Raw genomic sequence first — 20397 nt, 5'->3', positions numbered from 1 at the left:
CTCACAGGACCTAAGTGCTTGAGCACTAAGTGAGGTAAGTATGTAATATGCCTGGAACAGTGCTTGGCATCCAGTAAGTGCAGCATAAGTAATTACTACATTGATCAGAGCTTCATAATGAGCTACATACACCACAATTTCAGAAGGTGAGAAAAATCAGTCTTCCTTTGATTTTTTTAGATGTTGCCTAGTGAAATAATCTGAAACTGTAAAACCATTTTACACAATAATGGTCACCATTGATAGCATTATCAATTTATAAACTATTATTCTTAATAGTTAAAAACTGAACCCAATGCAAATGAGCATCACTGGGAAGGGAATAGTTATGTAAATTCTGATACGTCAGAGAATGAAATATACTCAGATAACTTTTAATAATATGGAAAAAGCTTATAATATCAAGTGAAAAAAAGGACACAAAATCATCAATAAAGTCCCAATTATGTGAAAATACATGCATAGAAAATAAAAGGGAAACAAGAAAATATTCATGATGATCGTAAGTGGTGAGATTTTTGAGTTCTTTTTTTAATTCTTCATTTAAGAAAAAGAGACTATGCTATTTTTACAACTAGGAAAAACAATTGAGGTTATTAAAAGAAGCACAGTGCCTAGGAGCAAAGGAATGCTGTCCTGCAGCCTCAACCGCAGGCTGCCGGGCTGTCGCGGGGGCCCCAGCCCCTACCTTAACCACGTGCAGCATGGTGAAGGAGAAGTGCTCGTTGCAGAAGCAGCAGTGCACTACCATCTCGATGAGCGCCAGCAGCGAGCCCGTCAGCTCCCGCAGAGCAAACATTACCTAGCGAGAGGGCACAGGAGAGGGAGCTTTTCCTCGGTCACAGTGCACTGGCACTGTGTGGCGTCTGACTTCCACTGAAATTTGCTCAGCTTTAAGATCATCCACTTTACCTCAAAACAGTCTGAGAGTTAATACAATTTGTGCAAATGTGCACCTTTTTTTCAGGAGTCACTTTTACCAGATTTTTAAAGGTAAATGGCCCCCTCAATTAAAATAATGACTGACAGATCCAAAAAATACATAATGTTAAGCTTGAAAAAAAAGGGAAGATATATAGCACAGTACTTGCTGATGCAATTAAATACCAGTGTGATGCATGTTCTCAGAGTCACATACATGTAAACAAGGACTGAAGGTTACGCTCTGGAGATGGGCTAGCTCTGGGCAGAAGGGGCAGGGACTCACTGTGGATGGGCCACACGGGGCTGTGAGCAGCCCACTTCCGTACTCCTGGGACTGAAACGCCTGTGTGCTTCAGAGCTGTAGTATTTCAGGACAGGATGCACACCAGAGACTGGGAACAAACCCGCTGATAATACACTGACTAAGTGTGATTGCGGAGGTGCCATGTACCTCCTTCTCCTGGGACCTGGACGGGTAACTAGCTGGGCGGGACCTGGAAGTCCAATTCTCGGCTGCAGAGAGGACTAACAATACACTCTTCAACTGCCTACTTCTTTCTGACATACATACAGCAAGTAAAAGTAATCTGAAATAATTTCTGCTCTTAATAGTACTCCCTTTCATCAGAGTAACATACAAAATACAACTGATAACAAAAGGCATTTTTCCTCCAAAAGAAGAAAATAACTAAAACAACAAGAAAATGGCTTTAGCAGAACAAGTACATACCTCTAACAGGTAAGGTTTCCCTTCAGACAAGAACAACAGGGCCTCGACTTCCTCGTGGAGGGGCAGCAGGGGGCTCGAGGGGGCAATGCTAATAGGCGGCCGTTGTTTAAATACACCAGGAGCTTTAGGAGACCAAAGGGAAAACCCACCTCACCGGATGTTATACACGAAATCCACATCGACAGTTGCTGGGCGCTGACAACCTGTTCCCTCACAGACACGAGACAGGAGCAAGTGCTCGCCCCTCTCTCGCAGTGTATGCTTGAGTCGTAGGTGTGACTGTTAAGATCTCTAGACTCCCAGTGATCCCCATCCAACACACTCTTTCCAAGAAGTGAAAATATACAGTGTATGAAAAAGAATGCCCAAAGTGCCTCTGAAGTCACTGGGCAAGGGACTTCTTTTGCTCAAACAATGGCCATTATCACTTACGCTGAGCAGAATGGACCCCCGTGGAAGAGCTTACCCTACTTGCTAGAAATCAAGGACTCACACTCTCATTCTCTTTTGCAAACCTGTCTGAATTTATGAATTTGGTAGCTTTGTCCTTGTAGGTGGATGAGTCAGAGCTTTTACTGGTTTCCTGCCTCAGATCTTCCTGGTCAGATGACATGAAGACCCCACCACAGCCTTCAGGGTCAGAGGCTGTGTTCCAGACCAGCTGCTACACCACTGACTAGCTGTGAGACTTCCGGGAGTCACCAGACCTCTCTTACCTCAGCTTCCTCACATATAGAAGGGGAACAGCCCTCAAGGGTTTGCTGAGGGGATTGAACACAACAGACTGAAAGCCCCATGGAAAGGCTCAGCACACAGAAAACACTGAGCACTTTCAGGTGCTTTACTGTATCATCCTTGTTGCTGTTGATGGTGCCATCATGACAAGGCCTTGGAACAGCATACAAACACAGCTTTAATCCTAGTGTTTTTTAATACTTTTACATCGAACCCCCAAATAAATTATTGACTTTTTCTTATGACAAACTAGTAAAATAAGGTGAAGTTCAAAATGAATTAAAACAAAAAATTTTAAGTGTTCTCAAATATCAAATAGTCCAATGAGAAATAAGTAATATCCACTGAACTGCTAACATTATTACTGTCCATGTACCACTGACAAATTCACCATTTCTGCATCTTCCTGGCGTATTAAAGACAGCTTAAAGCTTACCAACGTTCCTTTGGGAAGAGACATCCGAATGCAAGACAAGCAACGCCACCGTATTGTGAAGGTTCCCAAACTCTCGTGCTTGTGCCGAACTCCATCGACGTATCTGTTGTCAGAGAAAATAAAGTGGATGCTAGTGCTTTGGTTTGAAACAAATAAAAAGGAAGGGAAAGGGTGTGCGGGTTCATGATATTTTGAGCCACACTCTTTCTCAACATTTGACAGTAGGAGAGGTCAAAGTACAAAAAAGCCACAGGTTTTAAGTCAGCTTAAGTGTTTTCCCCTTCAGATGTATTAACTCGTATTCTAAAGCAAATCCACTTATGTATTCAATTCAGGCACTGAGTGTTCACCACGTGCCAGGTTAGCTTTCCTGCACCACCATCTGGTGGAGAAAGCCCCTGAGGCTGGAGGCCTGGAGGCCTGCCTGCGTCTGCCACTCCCTGTGCTGTGTAGATGTGGGCGAGCTCCCTCTCCAGCAGTGCCCGACCTCTTTGGGTAAAGACACAGATAACCTACAGCTCTGGGCTCTGACCACTTCGCTATTGTGAGGACCAAATGGCACACAAAAGGTGAAAATGCTTTCAAACTTATGTGCCCCATAAATGCCAAATAATATTAAATATACAATATAACACTATTAATTAAATTAAATCTTACTTAAATTACAATGAACTTAAATCAATCACCAGTGTCAGTGGAGTCCTTGATAAGGAAAAGCTTGAAATAAAAAATAAGACACTGCAAATATCCGCCTGCTATCAGCACACAGAGCAGGCTGTGTTGTCAGCACTTGTTTCTTAATACTACAGAGTCGGACCAGCACTGCGGCAGGACAGGAAGCAGGGCGGAGGCCTAAGTGGCAAGTCTGACTCCCTTAATAAAGGACGGAAAGCTTCCCTAAGCCACACATCATACACAGGGGAAACCAGAGCTTTAGCACCGTGACCCTGAACAAGCCACAACTTTCCTGAACTGCTATTGTTGCCTGAGAATGGGGGTGAAACTGCCTGCTTGACTCAACTGTGAGCGTCAGAAGTAGAGCGTGTGAAGTAAGCAGTTACGTCTGGCACATCCCAGGCGCTCCGTAAATAGTAGTTATCATTACGGCACGTTCACATTTTGTGTATTTTAAATCCGTCGAACAGGAGAAATACAATCATTGGAGAAACACACTATTGTAAGAACTTCACACAGGAGAGTCTTTTTGGCATACACCTGACCCTATTATTACCAAGCAACTTCCCTTTCATTCTCTGAGTGTGAGTATTATATACACGGCAACGCTGTTCAGCGTGTACAGTTCAACCTTCCATCTGAATCCTCGCCTTATTATCTCCTTCCCACTTAAGCACCTCCACCAAGACAGCCTTGCTCACAGTCCCAGAGAATAAGCAGAGGACCCGCTGCCACTACTTCTCGAAGGCTAGCGATTCCCCCAGGCAGGTCCCATCTTTACTCCTAGGACACTCGGCACTTCGCATTTTATCTGATGTCCTGGCTAGTCATTCCCATTGGTTACAGCATTTAGAATGCTCTATGAGGAGGCTGCAAAAATAAGTAAACTCCAAAGAATTTTAAAGGCCACGTGATACTTGTACCTGGATTCTTATGAAATTAATATTTATCATTTACAAAGAGCAGCACTGTGGCCACCCAAACCGCAGCCACTTCACTGGGCTACAGCCATAGGCGTTACCTGACTGCTTTGCCGATTGGCCCCCAGGAGGAAGCTGATCATGTGTCGCAGAGCTGAATGCCTCAGGAGAAGGTCTCCGGCCCTAATTCCTTGCTGTCACAAGACAGGAGAATGACAAATTATATTCCTATCCAGACAGAAATCTGTTCTAAAAACACAGTTAAATGAGAAGTTTTAAGAAGTCAACAAGTTTTTAAATGCTATTATTTACATATAGAAAGTACTTGTTAAAAAATCTAACAGCCCTGCAGTGCTGCACAATGGCCCTTAGTTTCAGTGCAGACTTCTACTCCATTAACAAGGAACCATCCCTACCTGCATCGGAATTCTTGCAAGTAACAGAATTTTTAAGAAGCAGCAGTCATAAAATCGTATCATATAGATCCCATATTGACCAGTCTAAATTTTTTGCTATATAAAACTCCTTTAGACTATAAGTCTGCTGTATTAGAAAAAAAAATCATTTACCTTTTGTACAAAAGTGTTGAACAGGAAAAAGTACTGAGCACAATTTTTACAATTTTCGGGGACATCTTTATCCAACAGAGCAAGTAGTACCTCCAGTAACTGATGAAGGCTCTTTAACTGGTTGGAGGGGAGATGAAATTACATAAAGAAAAAGAATGTCAGACAGACATTTGCAACAGGCTTAATCTGAAGTAAATCACCGTAAGAACAAAAGGAAAGTCTGATAGATATAATATAGTCTGAGATTCAGATGGGACTTATGCTTTGGAGAGCAAAACCAGAATTATCAATTCGATCTTCCAGGGAAGACTGGGGGCACTGTAAAAATAATTAAAAGGTAAGTCTAGTTTTGTTTCCAAGCTTTCAAACTGAAGGGTGTGGTTCTACTGCTGAATGGTCACATTTTCTGCAGAGCCAATCTCTTTCTGTCTCTTCAAAAAAGGCAAGGGGTTTAGAGGAAACATATTCTGGATCCCTCCCTCCACTACGTTATTCCTGCACATAGTCACAGATGCAAAGAATCAAAAACACAGACACAGGCATAGGGGCTAGAAACCAAGCCAATGGAGCAAATGGAGAGCAACAGCCTGACAGATGACAACGGTAATATTGACTCAACTGGGAACTTACTTGAAAGCCCGCTGACGCCTCATGGAAAGCTTTGAAAAACATTTTATTTGTTTAGAAACCATTTTGGTCATCACATTGCTTCTTCTTTCCCTCCCGCCCCAACTGTTTTCGGACAAGTCCCTGAAAATTCATCTGTGATCTGAGAATTAATTAACCAGGCTTACTACTCTTGTTAGTTCATTTCCTCTGAAGATGGTATTCACAGACTTCTAAAATATTCCCATCCATCCTGTCACACCCATTGTAAATATGATAAAATCTACCATTTATACAGCGCTTGATTTTCAAAGTACTTGACAATATAAAGTGGGTGGCAAGAGGCACCATTTCCATTATGGGGGAAAAATAGACCTGAAATAGACTCGCTAGATATCAAGCAGAATTTACTGAGGCAAATGGCTTACGTCCTTCACCACTCCCTTCCCTTTCTATGCCTTGTAGTCCTGCCTTTAGAGGCTGGTGGGGTGATGCGCTGCGGCCTGACCCATCTGTAGGCAGATTGCACTAATTCTGCCTTTCTCCTCTGTCTGGGTTGGTACATGGGAGGAAAGAGGAGCGTGAGAAGGTCCTTATGTTAAATAACTTGGAAAACTTCCACAGGGGTACTTCAGAGCAATGGTAGCCAAACTATCCTAAGCAGCTCCCAATGGCCTATTTTTTATGTTCGGCAACCAGGTAAAGGCTTGTTCGAAAAATGGTCCTGCTGTTTAAGTTGATTGAAAGCCACTGCCTTAGAGTAAACCTCCACTTCTTCAGGATTCCTGGAACTGAGAGACACGGTCTTCTTCTAGGTCCTCCCTGAAGGGCATATTCGACCCGCTTGTCCATTCTGGACTGAGCAAAGCGCCTGAGCTTGCCTGGTCTAACGCTGCGCCCTGGCTCAGGAATGCTGCAGGAACTAAGTGCTTGGGTGCCAGGCACGGTGTCTGGATCAACTTCCTTATACAATTTGCTCAGGGTTGAAGAGCAATGCCAACACCTGAATTTGCAGCAGCAATCCCTAGAATTTGCATTTAGTTCATTGGAACACTGCCTCCAGCTAACGTTTATAAGGAGCCAATTAGTTCTGAAAACATTTTTCAAAGTTTTCCATGTAGTGTCAGCTGTTTTAAACAGCAAACTTGGGAAGTAACTGCTGTATCTGCTAGAACTTAACAGATTGAGTAATCAGTCACAATGTATGTCATTTATTTCCCTAAGACTTATAATTTGAGGAGGGGGTGGTGGCTGAGGATGGTAATAAATACCATGGTTTGTTTTAGCATGTGTGGAATTGTGAATCATAAGAAAATATGTCACAGGAAAGAGTTAGGAAGAAGAAATTCAGAAGAACAGGAACAAGGATTAGGGAAAAACGGAGACCAAAAAAAAAAAAGGAACTATTGCGGCCAGTGCCCCTGGATGGATGACACTGTTTGGTTTGGCTGCCAACTGAAGGTTTAGATCGTGAAAACAGCTTATAAGGAAAGAGACAAAGCCAGGGGGGATCAAAATGTTCATCAGTCTAGACCCAGGTTTGTCTTGGTGCAGAAAGATCACAAGAGAAGACTCTGAGAAGGGAGTGTTCTAGAAAGAGACCCTGACAGACCAGAGCAGTCCTGAATTCCTAGCTTACCCTGACATCTGGGATACGAGGAGGAGAGGACAGAATGCCTTCTACCCTGGCATTTACCAGAAAGTCAGTTCATAGCACGTGTGTTTTATGTGGAAAATCACCAGATTCCAATCCTGGGCTTTCTTATTATGTGCAATTTAAAACATTAGGTAAAAACAGAATGTGTAAATAACATTTAAGACACGAGACTGACCTTATCCTGATAAAACAAGGCACTGTCTAGGGTTTTCTCCAGAATGGTGGCCACAGCGACTCGGACTTCTCTCACATTGCACTCCAACAAGAAAATCCTAAAATAAAGAGAAATGTGGTGTAAAAAAAGCAAGACAGATTCCTATAACCCAATCTTCCCAACAAGGGTCCCGCCTACTAGCCAAGAAAAAAAATGACTCCAAGATGTCAGTTCAAGTCTCTGGAGAGCGTCAGCACACACAGGCCCTTGTGAGGAAGGAAGGTGGTTTAAGAGGAAAACATGATCCTTGAGCAAGGAGAGCAGATTGTTCTGTTTCTTCTTCCTTTCTTCCCCTAAGATGAGTAGCTGTATAAAAGTAAATCTGGACTTAAAGAGCTAGAAAAGCAAAGAACCTAAAATTTTTATAAATTCTGTTCACTCAGTAGGTTTCCCTGGCACCCCTTCCATTTCTCAGAATATGGCACTAGTTAAAAGTTCTGCGTCAGCACAGCCCCTCTTAATGCCCCTGTGCACCTGTATCTCCATCCTTTCATTTCCCCTTCTTCTCTGCTCCCAACCCTTACTTATTACTTAGTGCTCCTCTAGAAGCATCTGAGGCTGAAAAGGTCCCGCTTCCTTCCTTCCCCCTTCCTCTGTGATGATGATGATGAAGATGACAACAGCGGTTAAGGTTTATTGGGCACTTCCATCATATTTGGCACTTCCACGTTACACAATGCAAACGCATGACCTAATTCAGTCCTTCATGCAACCAGAGCGGTAGATGCAGCAGCCTCTGATGTGGCGGAGGGGACGATCCGGCAGACACATCTGCTCCCTGGGCTGAGGGGCGCTGGTAACTACCCTAGAGCAACGAGGTGACTGCACGCTTCTCCACAGCCAGCTTTTCCTTCTCTGCTTCATACACACTTCAACATAACAATCCATGTCATAATTGGCAAAGTGAACACTTACCTATCATTTCTAATACTTCTTAACAGAATACTCTCATTACCCCACGAGCAAGATTTAAATACAAGGTCATTGTAATGATCCAGGTCAAAGCTGTCCTGAGGCACTCCAGTCACAGCAGTGAAAGCTGCTCTGTCTGAGGGCAGCACCTGCATTTCCTCTCTCCCCCGCTCAACAGTATGCTGCCCACCTCGCCCTCCTTTCCCTACGGGAAGATGAGACTGGAGCATCTGAGGTCACTCCACTTCTGCTCACTCCACATAACTGTCAATGCTATGTGTTAGCTACCTACTGTGAACCTGACTCTGTTCAACCTCCACAATGATTCTGAGTGGCAACAACAGGAAAGCTGAACAGATCACAAGTACTCCTGTAACACTGAGCTCCAGAAGTTTGATCAGGCTCCAGTACAATTCTTTTGGAAAGAGTATCTGCAGGTGATGCTCCACATTTCTTATCACAGGTAACAGGAAGCACCATGAAAATGCAAACAAATCCAGAATATGGGCAGTTTTGCGGGCCAATGACTGATCTCACCCAAATAACCAGCATGACAAAAATGTGGTGGAGAAATGAAACCATTATAAATTAAAAGAACCTTGAGAGACATATAAACCAAACACAACACGGGGTGCTGATTTGGATCCTGGTCTGTACAAATTCAATGGTAACAGAACACTGTTGAGACATCGGAAAATCTGAACATGGATCAGGTATAGGCTGATATGAAGGAACTATTATCATTTTTGTCTAGTATGATAATGGTAAAGTGCTTATTTTTTTTAAACTTAGAGTGAAATTATATGATACCTGAAATTTACTTACAATACTTCAGAGGATTAAAAAAAAGCATATATGTGAGTGTGTGTGGGAACTTGGATAAGCAAACAAGACTGGCCAAGTGTTGCCAACTTGAGCTGGGGATAGGTACAGGACAGGGTTCATTACTCTGTCTACTTTGGCATATGTTTAAACATTTCCACAATGAAGAAATTTTAAAAGATGTAAAAGCACTCTTCATGTTAGAAGTTCTAATTTCTTTAGATCAATTTGTAAGCAATATCTGCTACTAACTTAATTCTAAAATTATAATTACATTTAAAAATTGCCCCCTAAAAGGACTATACTGAGGGCTGATCTGAGACAATACCCTCTTCACATTTATAGTTACTAAAATATTAGTATAGTGTATACTTCTCTTTCAGTTGTAACAATGACAACCTAAGGTACCTTAAAAGTTCTGAAGAAATAAGCAATTAGAGAAAGGAGAATATTAATTCTTGAAAACTATGAAATCAGAGCAATTGATAATGATGAGTAATTGGGCTTTATAAAGAAAGAGACAAAATACAGTAAACTCTACCAGAAAAAATTTAGATTAGGTAATTCACTGAAGTTCTTTACCACTATCAATTCTAAGAAACCAAAGTTACTGAGTTTCTCTGGAGATACTTAAGAGCAAGCCTGCTTGACTATAAGGGAATAAACTAAATACTTGCCATGTTCCTTTCAAATGGATGATGAGTCTATGACGTTCTACTGCTTAACATGATATACAGGAATCCTAATGGGAAGATACTGTGGAATTAAGCTGGTAAAATGGGTGAAAGGTCATCTTTAAAGCAAACTCTAAAGGGACAGGCAAAACACTTCAAAGAATTATTTGTTCTCCCTTTACGAACTGCTTGCATGTATGCACGCACAAATACCTGAGCACTTCCTGTCTGCCAGGTTCTCTGTGTGCGCAGGGAACCACACAGATGTAGCTTCTGCCACCAAGCAGCTGAGGTTTGGTGGAGGAGACAGGCAGCACAAAAGAGTGGGCCTAGTCTATACAGGGTGTTTGGGGGTGAGCAGCCCCCTGACACCTGATGGATGAGAAAGTGCTTACTCTGCAAAGAGTGGAAGGGAGATTGTTCTAGAGGGAATAACAGGAAAAACGGTCTTTAGGCAGGAAAAAAGCTGAAGTGTGTTCCAGGAATCAATAAGCTGGCAAACTGTAAGCCGGGAGGAGAGTGAACCATGGGCAGCCTGGAAGGACGGGCAAAGCCTGCACTCAAGTGAGGCCCTCTGTGTCCTATAATGGAAAAGATTTTGGATTTAACTATGAGTGCAATGAGAATCCACTGAAGAATTTTTAAGGAGAGAAGTAACATGATCACATTTGTTTAAAAGGAATGCTTTCGCTGCTTATTAGGTAGACTGGAGGAAGGCAAGGTGGAGATGCCATGCAGGCCAATAAATGAACGTGTGAAGCTTGGACCCAGAGATGAAGAGGATACAGGGTCAAGGGTTTCCATTTGACCCTAACCTGCCACCAGACAATGATCTCCCTGCAGGAAGGGACTTGTATTTCTGAATTCCCTGTTGTCTGTTTTAAGGTGAGAGACCAGAGCTTATTCATATGAGGACAAAAATACTTAGACCCAGTAGAAAATACTGGAAGGCAAAGATGCTGGAATGAGAGTTGATAATTAAAGGGCTAACTTCCTTGAGAAGCTGTGCTTACGTAGAGATATTTGTTTTGAGAGGAGAGAGGACACTTCGTTGTATCAGGAGGAAAGGAGAGGAGAACAGACTTGCAGGTGCGCAGCTTGGGCTGGGGCTGGGGGCTGCTCATCTGTCATGACTGTGCTCTCAGTGAAGTCTGTCTGAGGCAGGCTGTTAGCTGGAAGTGGGCTGAGCCACGTGGCATGTCAGAGGGGCGCGAAGGCACAGCTCGGCAGAGCGAAGGAAGAGGCCACTGAGAGATCGAGGTGCTCGCTGAGACCCACAGGAATGCTGAACTACCCGAGGATACGAGAATGATTGAGAGCAAGGTGTAAATACTCTCAGTGACTGGACAATCTCAAAAAATCAAGTGACTTTTTAATTATAGATACAGAGGTAAATGTACTATCACAGGTAATATACTATCAGATTTTTGCAAAGTAGCATTTTAGCCAGAATGTGAACTTATTAGCAATGCTGTGTAGTAACCTAGGACTGCTGACCTCTTCACTTGCCACCAGACTGTGAGTCCTGAGGGCAGAGATGTATTTTGGAATCCCCTGAGCTACAGCAGGGGTTTGGGGAGTGCTCGCCTGTGAGCACTGGATGATCTGCTTAAAAGTGACTCCAACCAGAAAAGTAATTTCAAGTTGAAATAAAGAGTTGCAGGAAACTTCAGCTCCAAATCACTGGAAGAGACACAGATTTCTTTTAATTAAAAGATACTGACACTTACTTTATCAATTCTCGTCCTTCAGAACTAATAAAATATTCAACTAGCCACTGACAAGCATCAAAACTTTTTGAAAGCAATGCTTCAATAGTGGCAATCCATTCTTCAGTGTCAACCCTTTAAAAAAAGCAAAGACAATGATGTTAGATGGACAAGTAAATAACTCTATGCAGTGTCACTCCATTTTTTTCTATTTAAAAAAATTTGGGGGGGAGTAGGATGGAGGATAAGCTAAGTACTCAGTGACTGCTGAAATAACATGGCTCCAAGTGCCCTACAAGCTAATGTTTTGCATTTTTTGGTGCTTGTGGTGTGACTTCTCGCCCTCAACTCCCTCATCAAACAGAAGTGTGAAGAAGCTTAAGTCTTAGACTTGAACTTTCATCTTCTGCATCTTCTTCAACTTCACTGGAAAATACACCTGACCTGAGCATTTTGTTTCACTTAATTAATTAATTTACATTCATAAGATGCTCACGTTTAGCATAGGTAAATACATCAACATTTTTATACTTTATTGCTGCAAACATTAATATCCTACCTTATGAAATAAAAATACTTAGGCAAGGAAAAAATACTTGGAACCTCACACCACCCCCGCCAGTCCCTCACGACCCCAAATGGTAAATATAAACAAAATGGAAATAGAATGCAATGTGTAGGTGGCTTGAGCAAATCTCACAAATGAAAGTAATCAAATAAATCTCCTTAGTCAGTCCTATGCCAGACATTAAAAGAAAGAAACACATTATTTCTTCTTTTTCAATCATGTAATAAAGGTAGATATCACTTAATAAAAAATGAAGCTGTCATATTTGCTTTCTTCTCAAGAGTTTCTAGACTGCAAAATCTTTCCAAAGCCTCTCCGCACTTGGAGAAGCTCACTCTGCTAGCAAGAGATAAAAGACAGAACTTCCCTGGAGAAGTGAGAACTTCTTCACTCTGAGTCTTTCCTTGCTCCAGGTGTATCCTACAGACCACTGTGTAATTACTCTCCATTCTTTACTCATTTACGCAGAGAGCAACTATCTACCCAGAATCTATGATATGTCAGGCATCGTACCATGTGCTGCAGATAAAAACCAACGATCAGTAACATGCAATCAAAGTCTAGAGTTTCTGTGTTTCTTCTGAACAGTCTGCCTCCCTGTTCAAAACCCCTCATGATCTCCCCCTGAGCAAATTCTAAACTCCCTTCTCTGGCACTCAGAGCTCATCCAAACTCAACATTTGGTCTTACTTCAAACGAGTTCCTTAAATGAGTAACACATTAGTCATTCACAGTTCCTTAGGCAACTCTTGTCTGTTACTCAGGTTTTTCCCTGCCAACCTAAAATGATCTCTGTTTCTCTACTTTTGCTTTTCTTATTCCTTTGAGAATGTAAATGTCTTAAATGCCTACCCAGTTCCCACACTCAGAAATGATTTTGCCCAATTTCTAAAGATGTATAGCATTTACGCCTTTCACTAGTTATTTCTTTTCTTTGTTCTGTCCATCTTTCCGAATGGATTAGAAATTCTTTAAAAATAGGAAACCACGTCTTCATCATCTGAGTGTATTAAGCAGTTGCCTTCAACTACTTAAAACTATGTTTTGAATTTATAAATTCACTTTAGTTGAATTAATCAGTGCCTTTTGTCACAACAGACTATCAAAACCTATCACTTCTTACCTGAGTTTTTTCTTTGTTCGTAGATAAGTTTGAAAAAGGAATTGAATGGCGAGCTGTAAGCTCACCTTTGCCATGCAAGGGTAGCACGGATGCTTTAGTTTAGTCTACGGGAGAGGGAGAAAAAGGAGGGCATTTTTCACAGGTGTTTTATAGACTATCACACATTGAGATATCTATATTACTAATGCGATATCTATATAACAAAGTTAAATACTAATAAGAAAAATCCAGCCAGTTTATTATAGAAAATGTTCCAGTTAAATCTTAACAAGATTAAGAAAAGATAGTTTCTTCCCTTCTTTTCTGAAGCCTTCTCAGAACAGAGCCTTTAGACCACAGGATGTTAAGTTACCCATCATCAGACTAAGAAAGTTTTCCCCTTACTGGCAAACTGTGATCACGGTACTTAAGAAAAAGAAGCACTTGGAAATTAATCTTGAGTCTGGTAATGTCTGATTACAAATTAGGAAATACTAATCCCCACAAAGCCCAATATCCATTTACATCACCTATGGCTACTCTTGAATTCTTTATAAAATTTAAACAAGGACACTTTAAAAACATAGTGAGTGGAAACCCACCCCCATTCACCATACATTCTCAATATTGCCCATATTTCAGCATCACCCAATAAGTGACACATCTGTGGGAATTTTTTTGGGGCAGCTAATCTAAATGCTAACAAATGAGAGTCATTTGAGAGAATGAGTCACTGAATGTTTTAGCTGAAAGATATGTAACTATGAATTCTTATTTCTTTAGTAAAAATCCAACTTACAGCATTCAGTGATGCTAAAGACAAAACAAAACTGAAATAATCACTACTGTACACATCTCTGTTCTTCATAAACTTGAGGTTTTCATCTCTCACCATCTATAAAAGAAAACTGGTAATTATTTTTAAGGAACAGGGTAAATATTCAATATGTAGAAGACATTTTTAAATTTTAATTGAAGTATAGTCAGTTACAATGTGTCAATTCCTGGTGTACAGCACAATGTCCCAGTCATACATACACATACACATATTCATTTGTAGAAGACACGTTTTAGTGATATATTAGGTAAAATGGGTTCATAAAAACACTTCTCTCAAGCTTTGAAATTTTTAAAAAGCAGAGAGAAAAACTTCCTTTCAAATATAAGAAGTTGTAAAAAGGTGAATTATTATTCATTACACCAAATTCTTTTGGGAAATTCAGGAAAACCACCCTGTGAAGGACAAGTGAATTTGGGCAGGAAGGGACAAGCAGAGCTTTCCCAAGTATAACCAACTCCATGCTTTCCTTGTATCAGATTGTTTAATTCTCTTTCTCTTAATCAAAGACTCCATATTTTTCTTAAATTTTTGGATTCTGGCTACTTAGCTTTTGATTACTTAGTGTTTAAAGTCTGGACTGGGGAGCTGGACAATCTGAATTTAAATCCTGGCTCTGTGACATTGGCAGGCCATTTCTCCTTTCTCAGCCTTTGCTTTCCCATCTGAAAAATGGGAATAAAACCTGCTACTCCACAAGTGTTTAAGAATTAGGGACTTGTTTAAAGCACACAGCACAGAGTAGGTATTCAATAATTAATGATCACTGTTTTCTCAGTTTTACTCAAAGGTTATGAAGCTTAACATTTTTTTCTCCAGATTCAGTAAGTTAACTTCAGCAATGTGTTCCTCTACTGCCCACTCCCCCCACCTCTTGTCACACAGCAAGCAGGTCAGTGATAGTGCTGGCCAGTCGTGAGTCTGCAGCCACCTGTGTGACAAGGTGGGTCAGGAGATGCGGTGCTAGAGGAACAACTAAGTCCACAAGAAGGCTGGCAGGAGTAGTTCTGGACCTATGAGATGGATTTTGACATTTATCTGGATTTTCTCCTGGAATTTTTTATATAGTTCTTACCTGGTATATTCGAACAGGCATTTTCTCCACAAATAGTCCTTTCTTCTCACCTTTTTTAACCAGCTTGGTTAGAATAGAGAGCCGGTCGTTGTTAGGCCTATGGGGCCGAGGAGATGACTGAGGTGAAATTTCTGGTGAAGATGGTGCTGACCTAAGAGACAGGATTGGAAAACTGTTTGTCTAGAATAAAGTGGCCATTGTTTTAGTAGTCACCATGACCAGATAAACTTGGTATTAGACTTAAAAATAAGCTGTATACTTTTATGATCCAACATATTAAAATGCAAATTCACAGACAACCGGACTTTAAAAAAACCTTTTGGACAGTGCCGGCAGAGTACTATACTTTGAACGTAAAGTATACTCAATAAATGAGATTTTAAGAAATCTCAATTCTAGAATGAAAAAATTTATATTTCTAAATGCAAAATATCTTTCTGCCAAGGAAATAATGACCAGGTAGCAATAAGAAGAAAGAAAAGGGGTAGAGGGATTTACCTATTTTCTTTGCAGAATTTCTCTCTAGCTTAGCTAATTACCTTTAAATCCCCAAATCTCTAAAGATCACAGTATCACCTACTGAAATCACATGGCAAATTCCACAGAGGAGAAACTCACAGAGAGAGATCCTCAGCCTCCTGCCGAACCACGCTGACTCGACTTTTCTTTGGTAACACTGGGGAGTTCTGATCAGATACCCTTTGGTAGAAGAGCATATAGGCATTCCAGTATCTTCGGCGTACATCAGTATAAGGGTTTGCTTCATAATGAGACATTAAGAAAGAAGTCTTTGTAAATAAAAAAGTTGTTTTTATCTTGACAATCTATAACAAAGGACCCACAAATCCAGCAAGTAACTACTAACTAAATTTGTTTTTTTAAGTAGTACTTCGATAAATGCCAAGTATAAGTAAAATGTCTGTCTTTTTAGAGCACTGCTTAACATCACTCTGCAGGTGGTACAGAGGGGCAGGGAGTAAGGGAGTTGTATGGCAGTGGAGTAGGGAAAGAAGGTAAACATAGCTAAGCAAGTTGAAATTCAATCAAACAGCAAGAACTAACATTTAAAAGTAACTTCTATGGCACAGGATGGGATTATAATTGGCCTCACTTAACCATTTCTGCTTAGAACAGCCAAATCCGGGTAAATTTTGGCAACGATACTATGTTCAGTCATTAAAGGTTACTACCATTAGATGCATGACTACCATGGTATGTTACCAAAATCTAATGCTGTGGATCTTAAGCAGGTGGCAATTTTTAAATGCCCCTAGAATATTTCAAAGTCAGGTTTCAAAAATGCTAAGATTGCTGCAAAATATTTTTTCTTCAAATAGCAAATTCTGATGGTATTTTGTGATGTACTTTTCCTTATACATTTTCTTCTAGGGGTGGGGGTGGGGGGTTGTAGAAAGATTCCTTTGCAACACTGCATAACATAATGATTTTAGAAACACAGGTGCTATAAATGTCTTTTCTATTAATCATTCCTCTATATAAGTGAAAATGAAATTTGAAAATTTTAGTGGACAACTACTTATTCTGAAACTATTTTTAATGTTGAAATTCTTTCACTATTTGTTCTTTCTTATTTATTTCTTCCACTTAATTTATCCCCTCACTCCAAGGCTGCTGTAAGGAATTATTTAAAAATATGTTTGTAAGCAGCTTGAGCCTTCTCACTCTGGCTAACAAGGAGTTCATGGATCTATACAGCTAGAGTGGTAGTACGTAAGAAGAACAAAATCCATTCTACTTTTATGTAAAGAATACTGCTTCCAACTTGATAGAAAACTGTAAATTAAAAAAATAAAACAAATGGAAAATGTCCATTTGTAAATACTTACTTTGATCATAAACTTTTGGTCTATATTCTCCTCCAAAGCATTCGTACTCCAGGGTCTCATCATTTAGGTCAAATTCTTCTATGACTGTGTCATTAAATTTATACCATTTTCCTTTTCCACATCCCCTAGAGCACAGATTTAACAAAGAAACAAACAAACAAAAACATTATAAGGTTAAAGAACAAACATCTCCATCCCTAGCACTTATCTCTATGTACTGTCTACAAACATAGCAAGTGATTATCATTTGAAATACCTAAGAGAAATAAAGTCACAGTTACTTCAATTTCTTAAACAACTTTTCAAACTGAAGAGGGAGAACAGTTGTCACAAGTTTTAAAAATCCAGTATGAAATAAGATCAAAGAAGCAAAAGCTTCTCTGCACCATGATGGTAAGCGTGGATGACAAAGCAGGGCAGGCACAGGGGTGGTGGCGGGGTGGGTGGAGAGACTGCTGGAAACAGGGAGTGAGGGAGTGGCTGGAGAACACCTTACCGCCTGTCCTTGATGAAGGAGTAGTAGTGGCCGGCATGTGCCTGCCCACTGTGTACAATGACGCCCACAAGTTCATAATTTTCTGTGAGGGCAACTTTTTTCCGTGGAGATCCTCCACCTCCCTGATCCATACCTCGCCCATTTTCACCAACTTCAGAAGATGAATCTTGACGAGCCATTCCTGAAACTGTGTAAGGCTCCATGTTTAGCATCCAGGGAAACTATTTTAAAGGAAAAAGAGCACATTAATATTGATTAGTAACATATAACAATAAAGTCAGTACAAAGAAGAGGAGTGTGTTTTCCTAATTTCAGCTAGGACTACCCTCCAATTCAAGCACACAATCTCTGAATGGCTCACAAGTCTGGGCAATTGTAAGCAGTCTCTCCTTTCAGCATTAAGGAAAGCATTTCACTTCATGGCTGTCACGAGGATGCCCTCTAGAAATGAGGGTTACTGGTTAGGGATCTGCCTGTACCACTAGCAGGAGCTGCTTAAGACAGGGGCTGTGTACTTCTCAGAATGCTAAGACCATAGCCTTACACATTTTAGGTGAAATTTGAAAATATAAAAAGGAAACAATAAAGGGAGAGAAGTGATAATAATTATTTAAAAATCAGGAAAAAAAAGTTACCCTTATCTGTTCATCATATTTAATGGAGCGTCCACTCTCCCAGTCAAATCCAAATCTCATCAGGTGAATGACCAAGACACTAGGTAATGACTTAATACAGGTCCTTTTCACTGTTATTCTCTAAAGAAGAGCAAAACCCAGTTATCTCCATGGAGAAAATAAAAAACATCAAAGTAATTAATACAAAGGTCACAGATTTCTATAGGGCTTTCCCATCTATGTGGACACAAGTCACGGCACAATCCAATGGAAGTAACAACAGGATCTTAATACTGAGCTCACATAAAACATAAAGACAAAGTACATGAATAAGAAATTAACTTGTTTTTTAAAAAGAGCAAATGTAATACCTTTTCTTTACACTTTTCACAGTAATATGCATTACTTCCCTCTAGAACTTCTCCTCTAACAAACTGGTCCAAAGAAATTTCCAAACTCTGACAGGAAGTAACTCCGAGGTTGAGAGCCATAAAAGCTTCCTCACGTTCGTATCTGATCGGGAAATAACAGAAAAACCATGATCAGCAATGGAATTTAAAAATCTTGAAGTTATCACAATACCCGAAATTGAATACAGAACTACATTCATAATCAACGTAATTAACACATACCTCCCCTCATCCTTTTAAAAGTATACTACTAAATAAAAAATCCCATTTTTTTTACCATTTAGAATTGTCTAAAATTACAAATTTCAACAAAGGAATTTTAGAAATAGAAACCAAAGAAATTTAATTCAATAAACATTTATAGATCCATTGAGAGAATATCTACACGCCTTTCAACAAATAAAAAATTTACAACGTACTAGAAGAAACACTTAAAAATGATGGTGATTATTTTTTGATGTTAGTATTATCTTCACTAACCTGTGAGGACAGTCTTTACAGATCTTCTGATCAGAATAGATGCCCTGAAAAGTATTCTTAAAAATTTGGTCTCTCCCCATTTTCTGTTGAAATAAAAAGTTAAAATTTTAGTTGATGCCTCTAGAACTTTCAGGTTGTATATACAGAATTTCATTTAGATCTACGCTAAAGCACAGATTTTAACTTAACCAACAAAATAAAAAATGAGTTACCTCGGTTGTTTAGGCTGGAAACTAATGAAAGAACTATAATCCATTTGACCCACTGTCAGGGTAACGCACATAATCAGAAAAGGAAGAGGAGAGCCACCAACTACAGCAGATGACAAGGACAGCATGCCCATGATGACTCTGACTCCTTCTCCCCAGGCCACGATTACCAAGCTAGTATTAACTCTCCACAATCTCTTCTCTCTTCTTATATATGCTATAAATATATGTTATCTTAAAAAAAGAAATGGATAACTTGTGCCTACTGATGAGAGCAGAGGCAAACACTGGCAGTGATGGGAGGCTGTCCATATCTTAGAAGGCGATACCATTTAGGAAGTCTGTCACATGTTTTACTGGGTAGAGGTAGGAAGCGTTGGGTTAGATAACCACAAAAAACTTTTTAGTTTGGTCCTTTTCTTCCCTTTGACAAAACAAGACTGCTCTGCGTGGGGCCATCAGTTCACCTTGACAGCAGTCCTCCTCTGAGGTCAGGTTACTTCAATGCAGACACAGAGCATATAGTTACACACGGTTATTATTACATACTTTATCAAGTGTCAGATTAATTAAGAAGAAAATAAATCTATAAGCTATAGTGTTCTGTGTATGTTTGATATTCAAACCCAGAAGAAATGAATTATAGTTGTGGTATTCAAGATGATCACTTTCTGATTTGTCAGTTTCATAGTAATCCCAAATCCTGAATCACTGTTCTTATGCTACAGACTTTGAGGGCGTTAGAGGGAAAATGAAACTTTTTCTACCTTGAGATACTCATCCATCTGATCGATGAGACTAGTGAAGAATTCATATGCATCCTGCTGTTCTCTTACATAAAGTTCTTTGTTCCACATCTTGAAAATCTATGTAACAAGAGTTAAATACGTTGTTAAAGGGAAAGTAGCAATTTCTGAATATAGTAGAAAAGGAATGTGAAAGAGCCCTTAAATGTGATTAAAAATCAGGTTCACTATTAGGATATAAAAGTTCTTATACTGACATGAGATTAGCTTGTATTTAGCAGCCTATGCTTCTCCCTGGTCCCTTTATAGTTAAGTCTATGAAACCATACCGGCTGAGATCTAGGGCCACCCAGAGAGTTTCTCTTAGAAGCCAACCAATCTATATGGGAAAATATAAGGCGAAGCATAGTAAAGCCATGTTAAAACAGA

The 20397-nt window shown here is 40.1% G+C and overlaps 1 protein-coding gene across 2 annotated transcripts in view; it reads right to left on the bottom strand.

Moving 5' to 3' along the window:
* Nucleotides 1-20397, bottom strand: part of USP24 (ubiquitin specific peptidase 24) — a 119699-nt gene that overhangs the window by 10602 nt on the left and 88700 nt on the right. For both annotated transcript variants that reach the window (XM_072974371.1, XM_072974372.1), the window contains exons 45-61: nt 19990-20088; nt 19014-19096; nt 18495-18636; nt 18145-18264; nt 17510-17730; nt 17014-17138; nt 15785-15926; nt 15167-15317; nt 14053-14148; nt 13275-13378; nt 11605-11718; nt 7428-7524; nt 4990-5106; nt 4522-4614; nt 2826-2928; nt 1655-1776; nt 689-802 (exon numbers count right to left, since the gene is read on the bottom strand). In XM_072974371.1, coding sequence (XP_072830472.1) covers nt 689-802; nt 1655-1776; nt 2826-2928; nt 4522-4614; nt 4990-5106; nt 7428-7524; nt 11605-11718; nt 13275-13378; nt 14053-14148; nt 15167-15317; nt 15785-15926; nt 17014-17138; nt 17510-17730; nt 18145-18264; nt 18495-18636; nt 19014-19096; nt 19990-20088 — 2043 coding nt within the window. The remainder of the gene's footprint in view (nt 1-688; nt 803-1654; nt 1777-2825; nt 2929-4521; nt 4615-4989; nt 5107-7427; nt 7525-11604; nt 11719-13274; nt 13379-14052; nt 14149-15166; nt 15318-15784; nt 15927-17013; nt 17139-17509; nt 17731-18144; nt 18265-18494; nt 18637-19013; nt 19097-19989; nt 20089-20397) is intronic.

Source organism: Vicugna pacos, chromosome 13, assembly GCF_048564905.1.
Source record: "Vicugna pacos chromosome 13, VicPac4, whole genome shotgun sequence".
Taxonomy (NCBI): Eukaryota; Metazoa; Chordata; class Mammalia; order Artiodactyla; family Camelidae; genus Vicugna; species Vicugna pacos.
The sequence above is the reverse complement of the archived record's forward strand: the minus strand, read 5'-3'. Positions and strand labels throughout refer to the sequence as shown.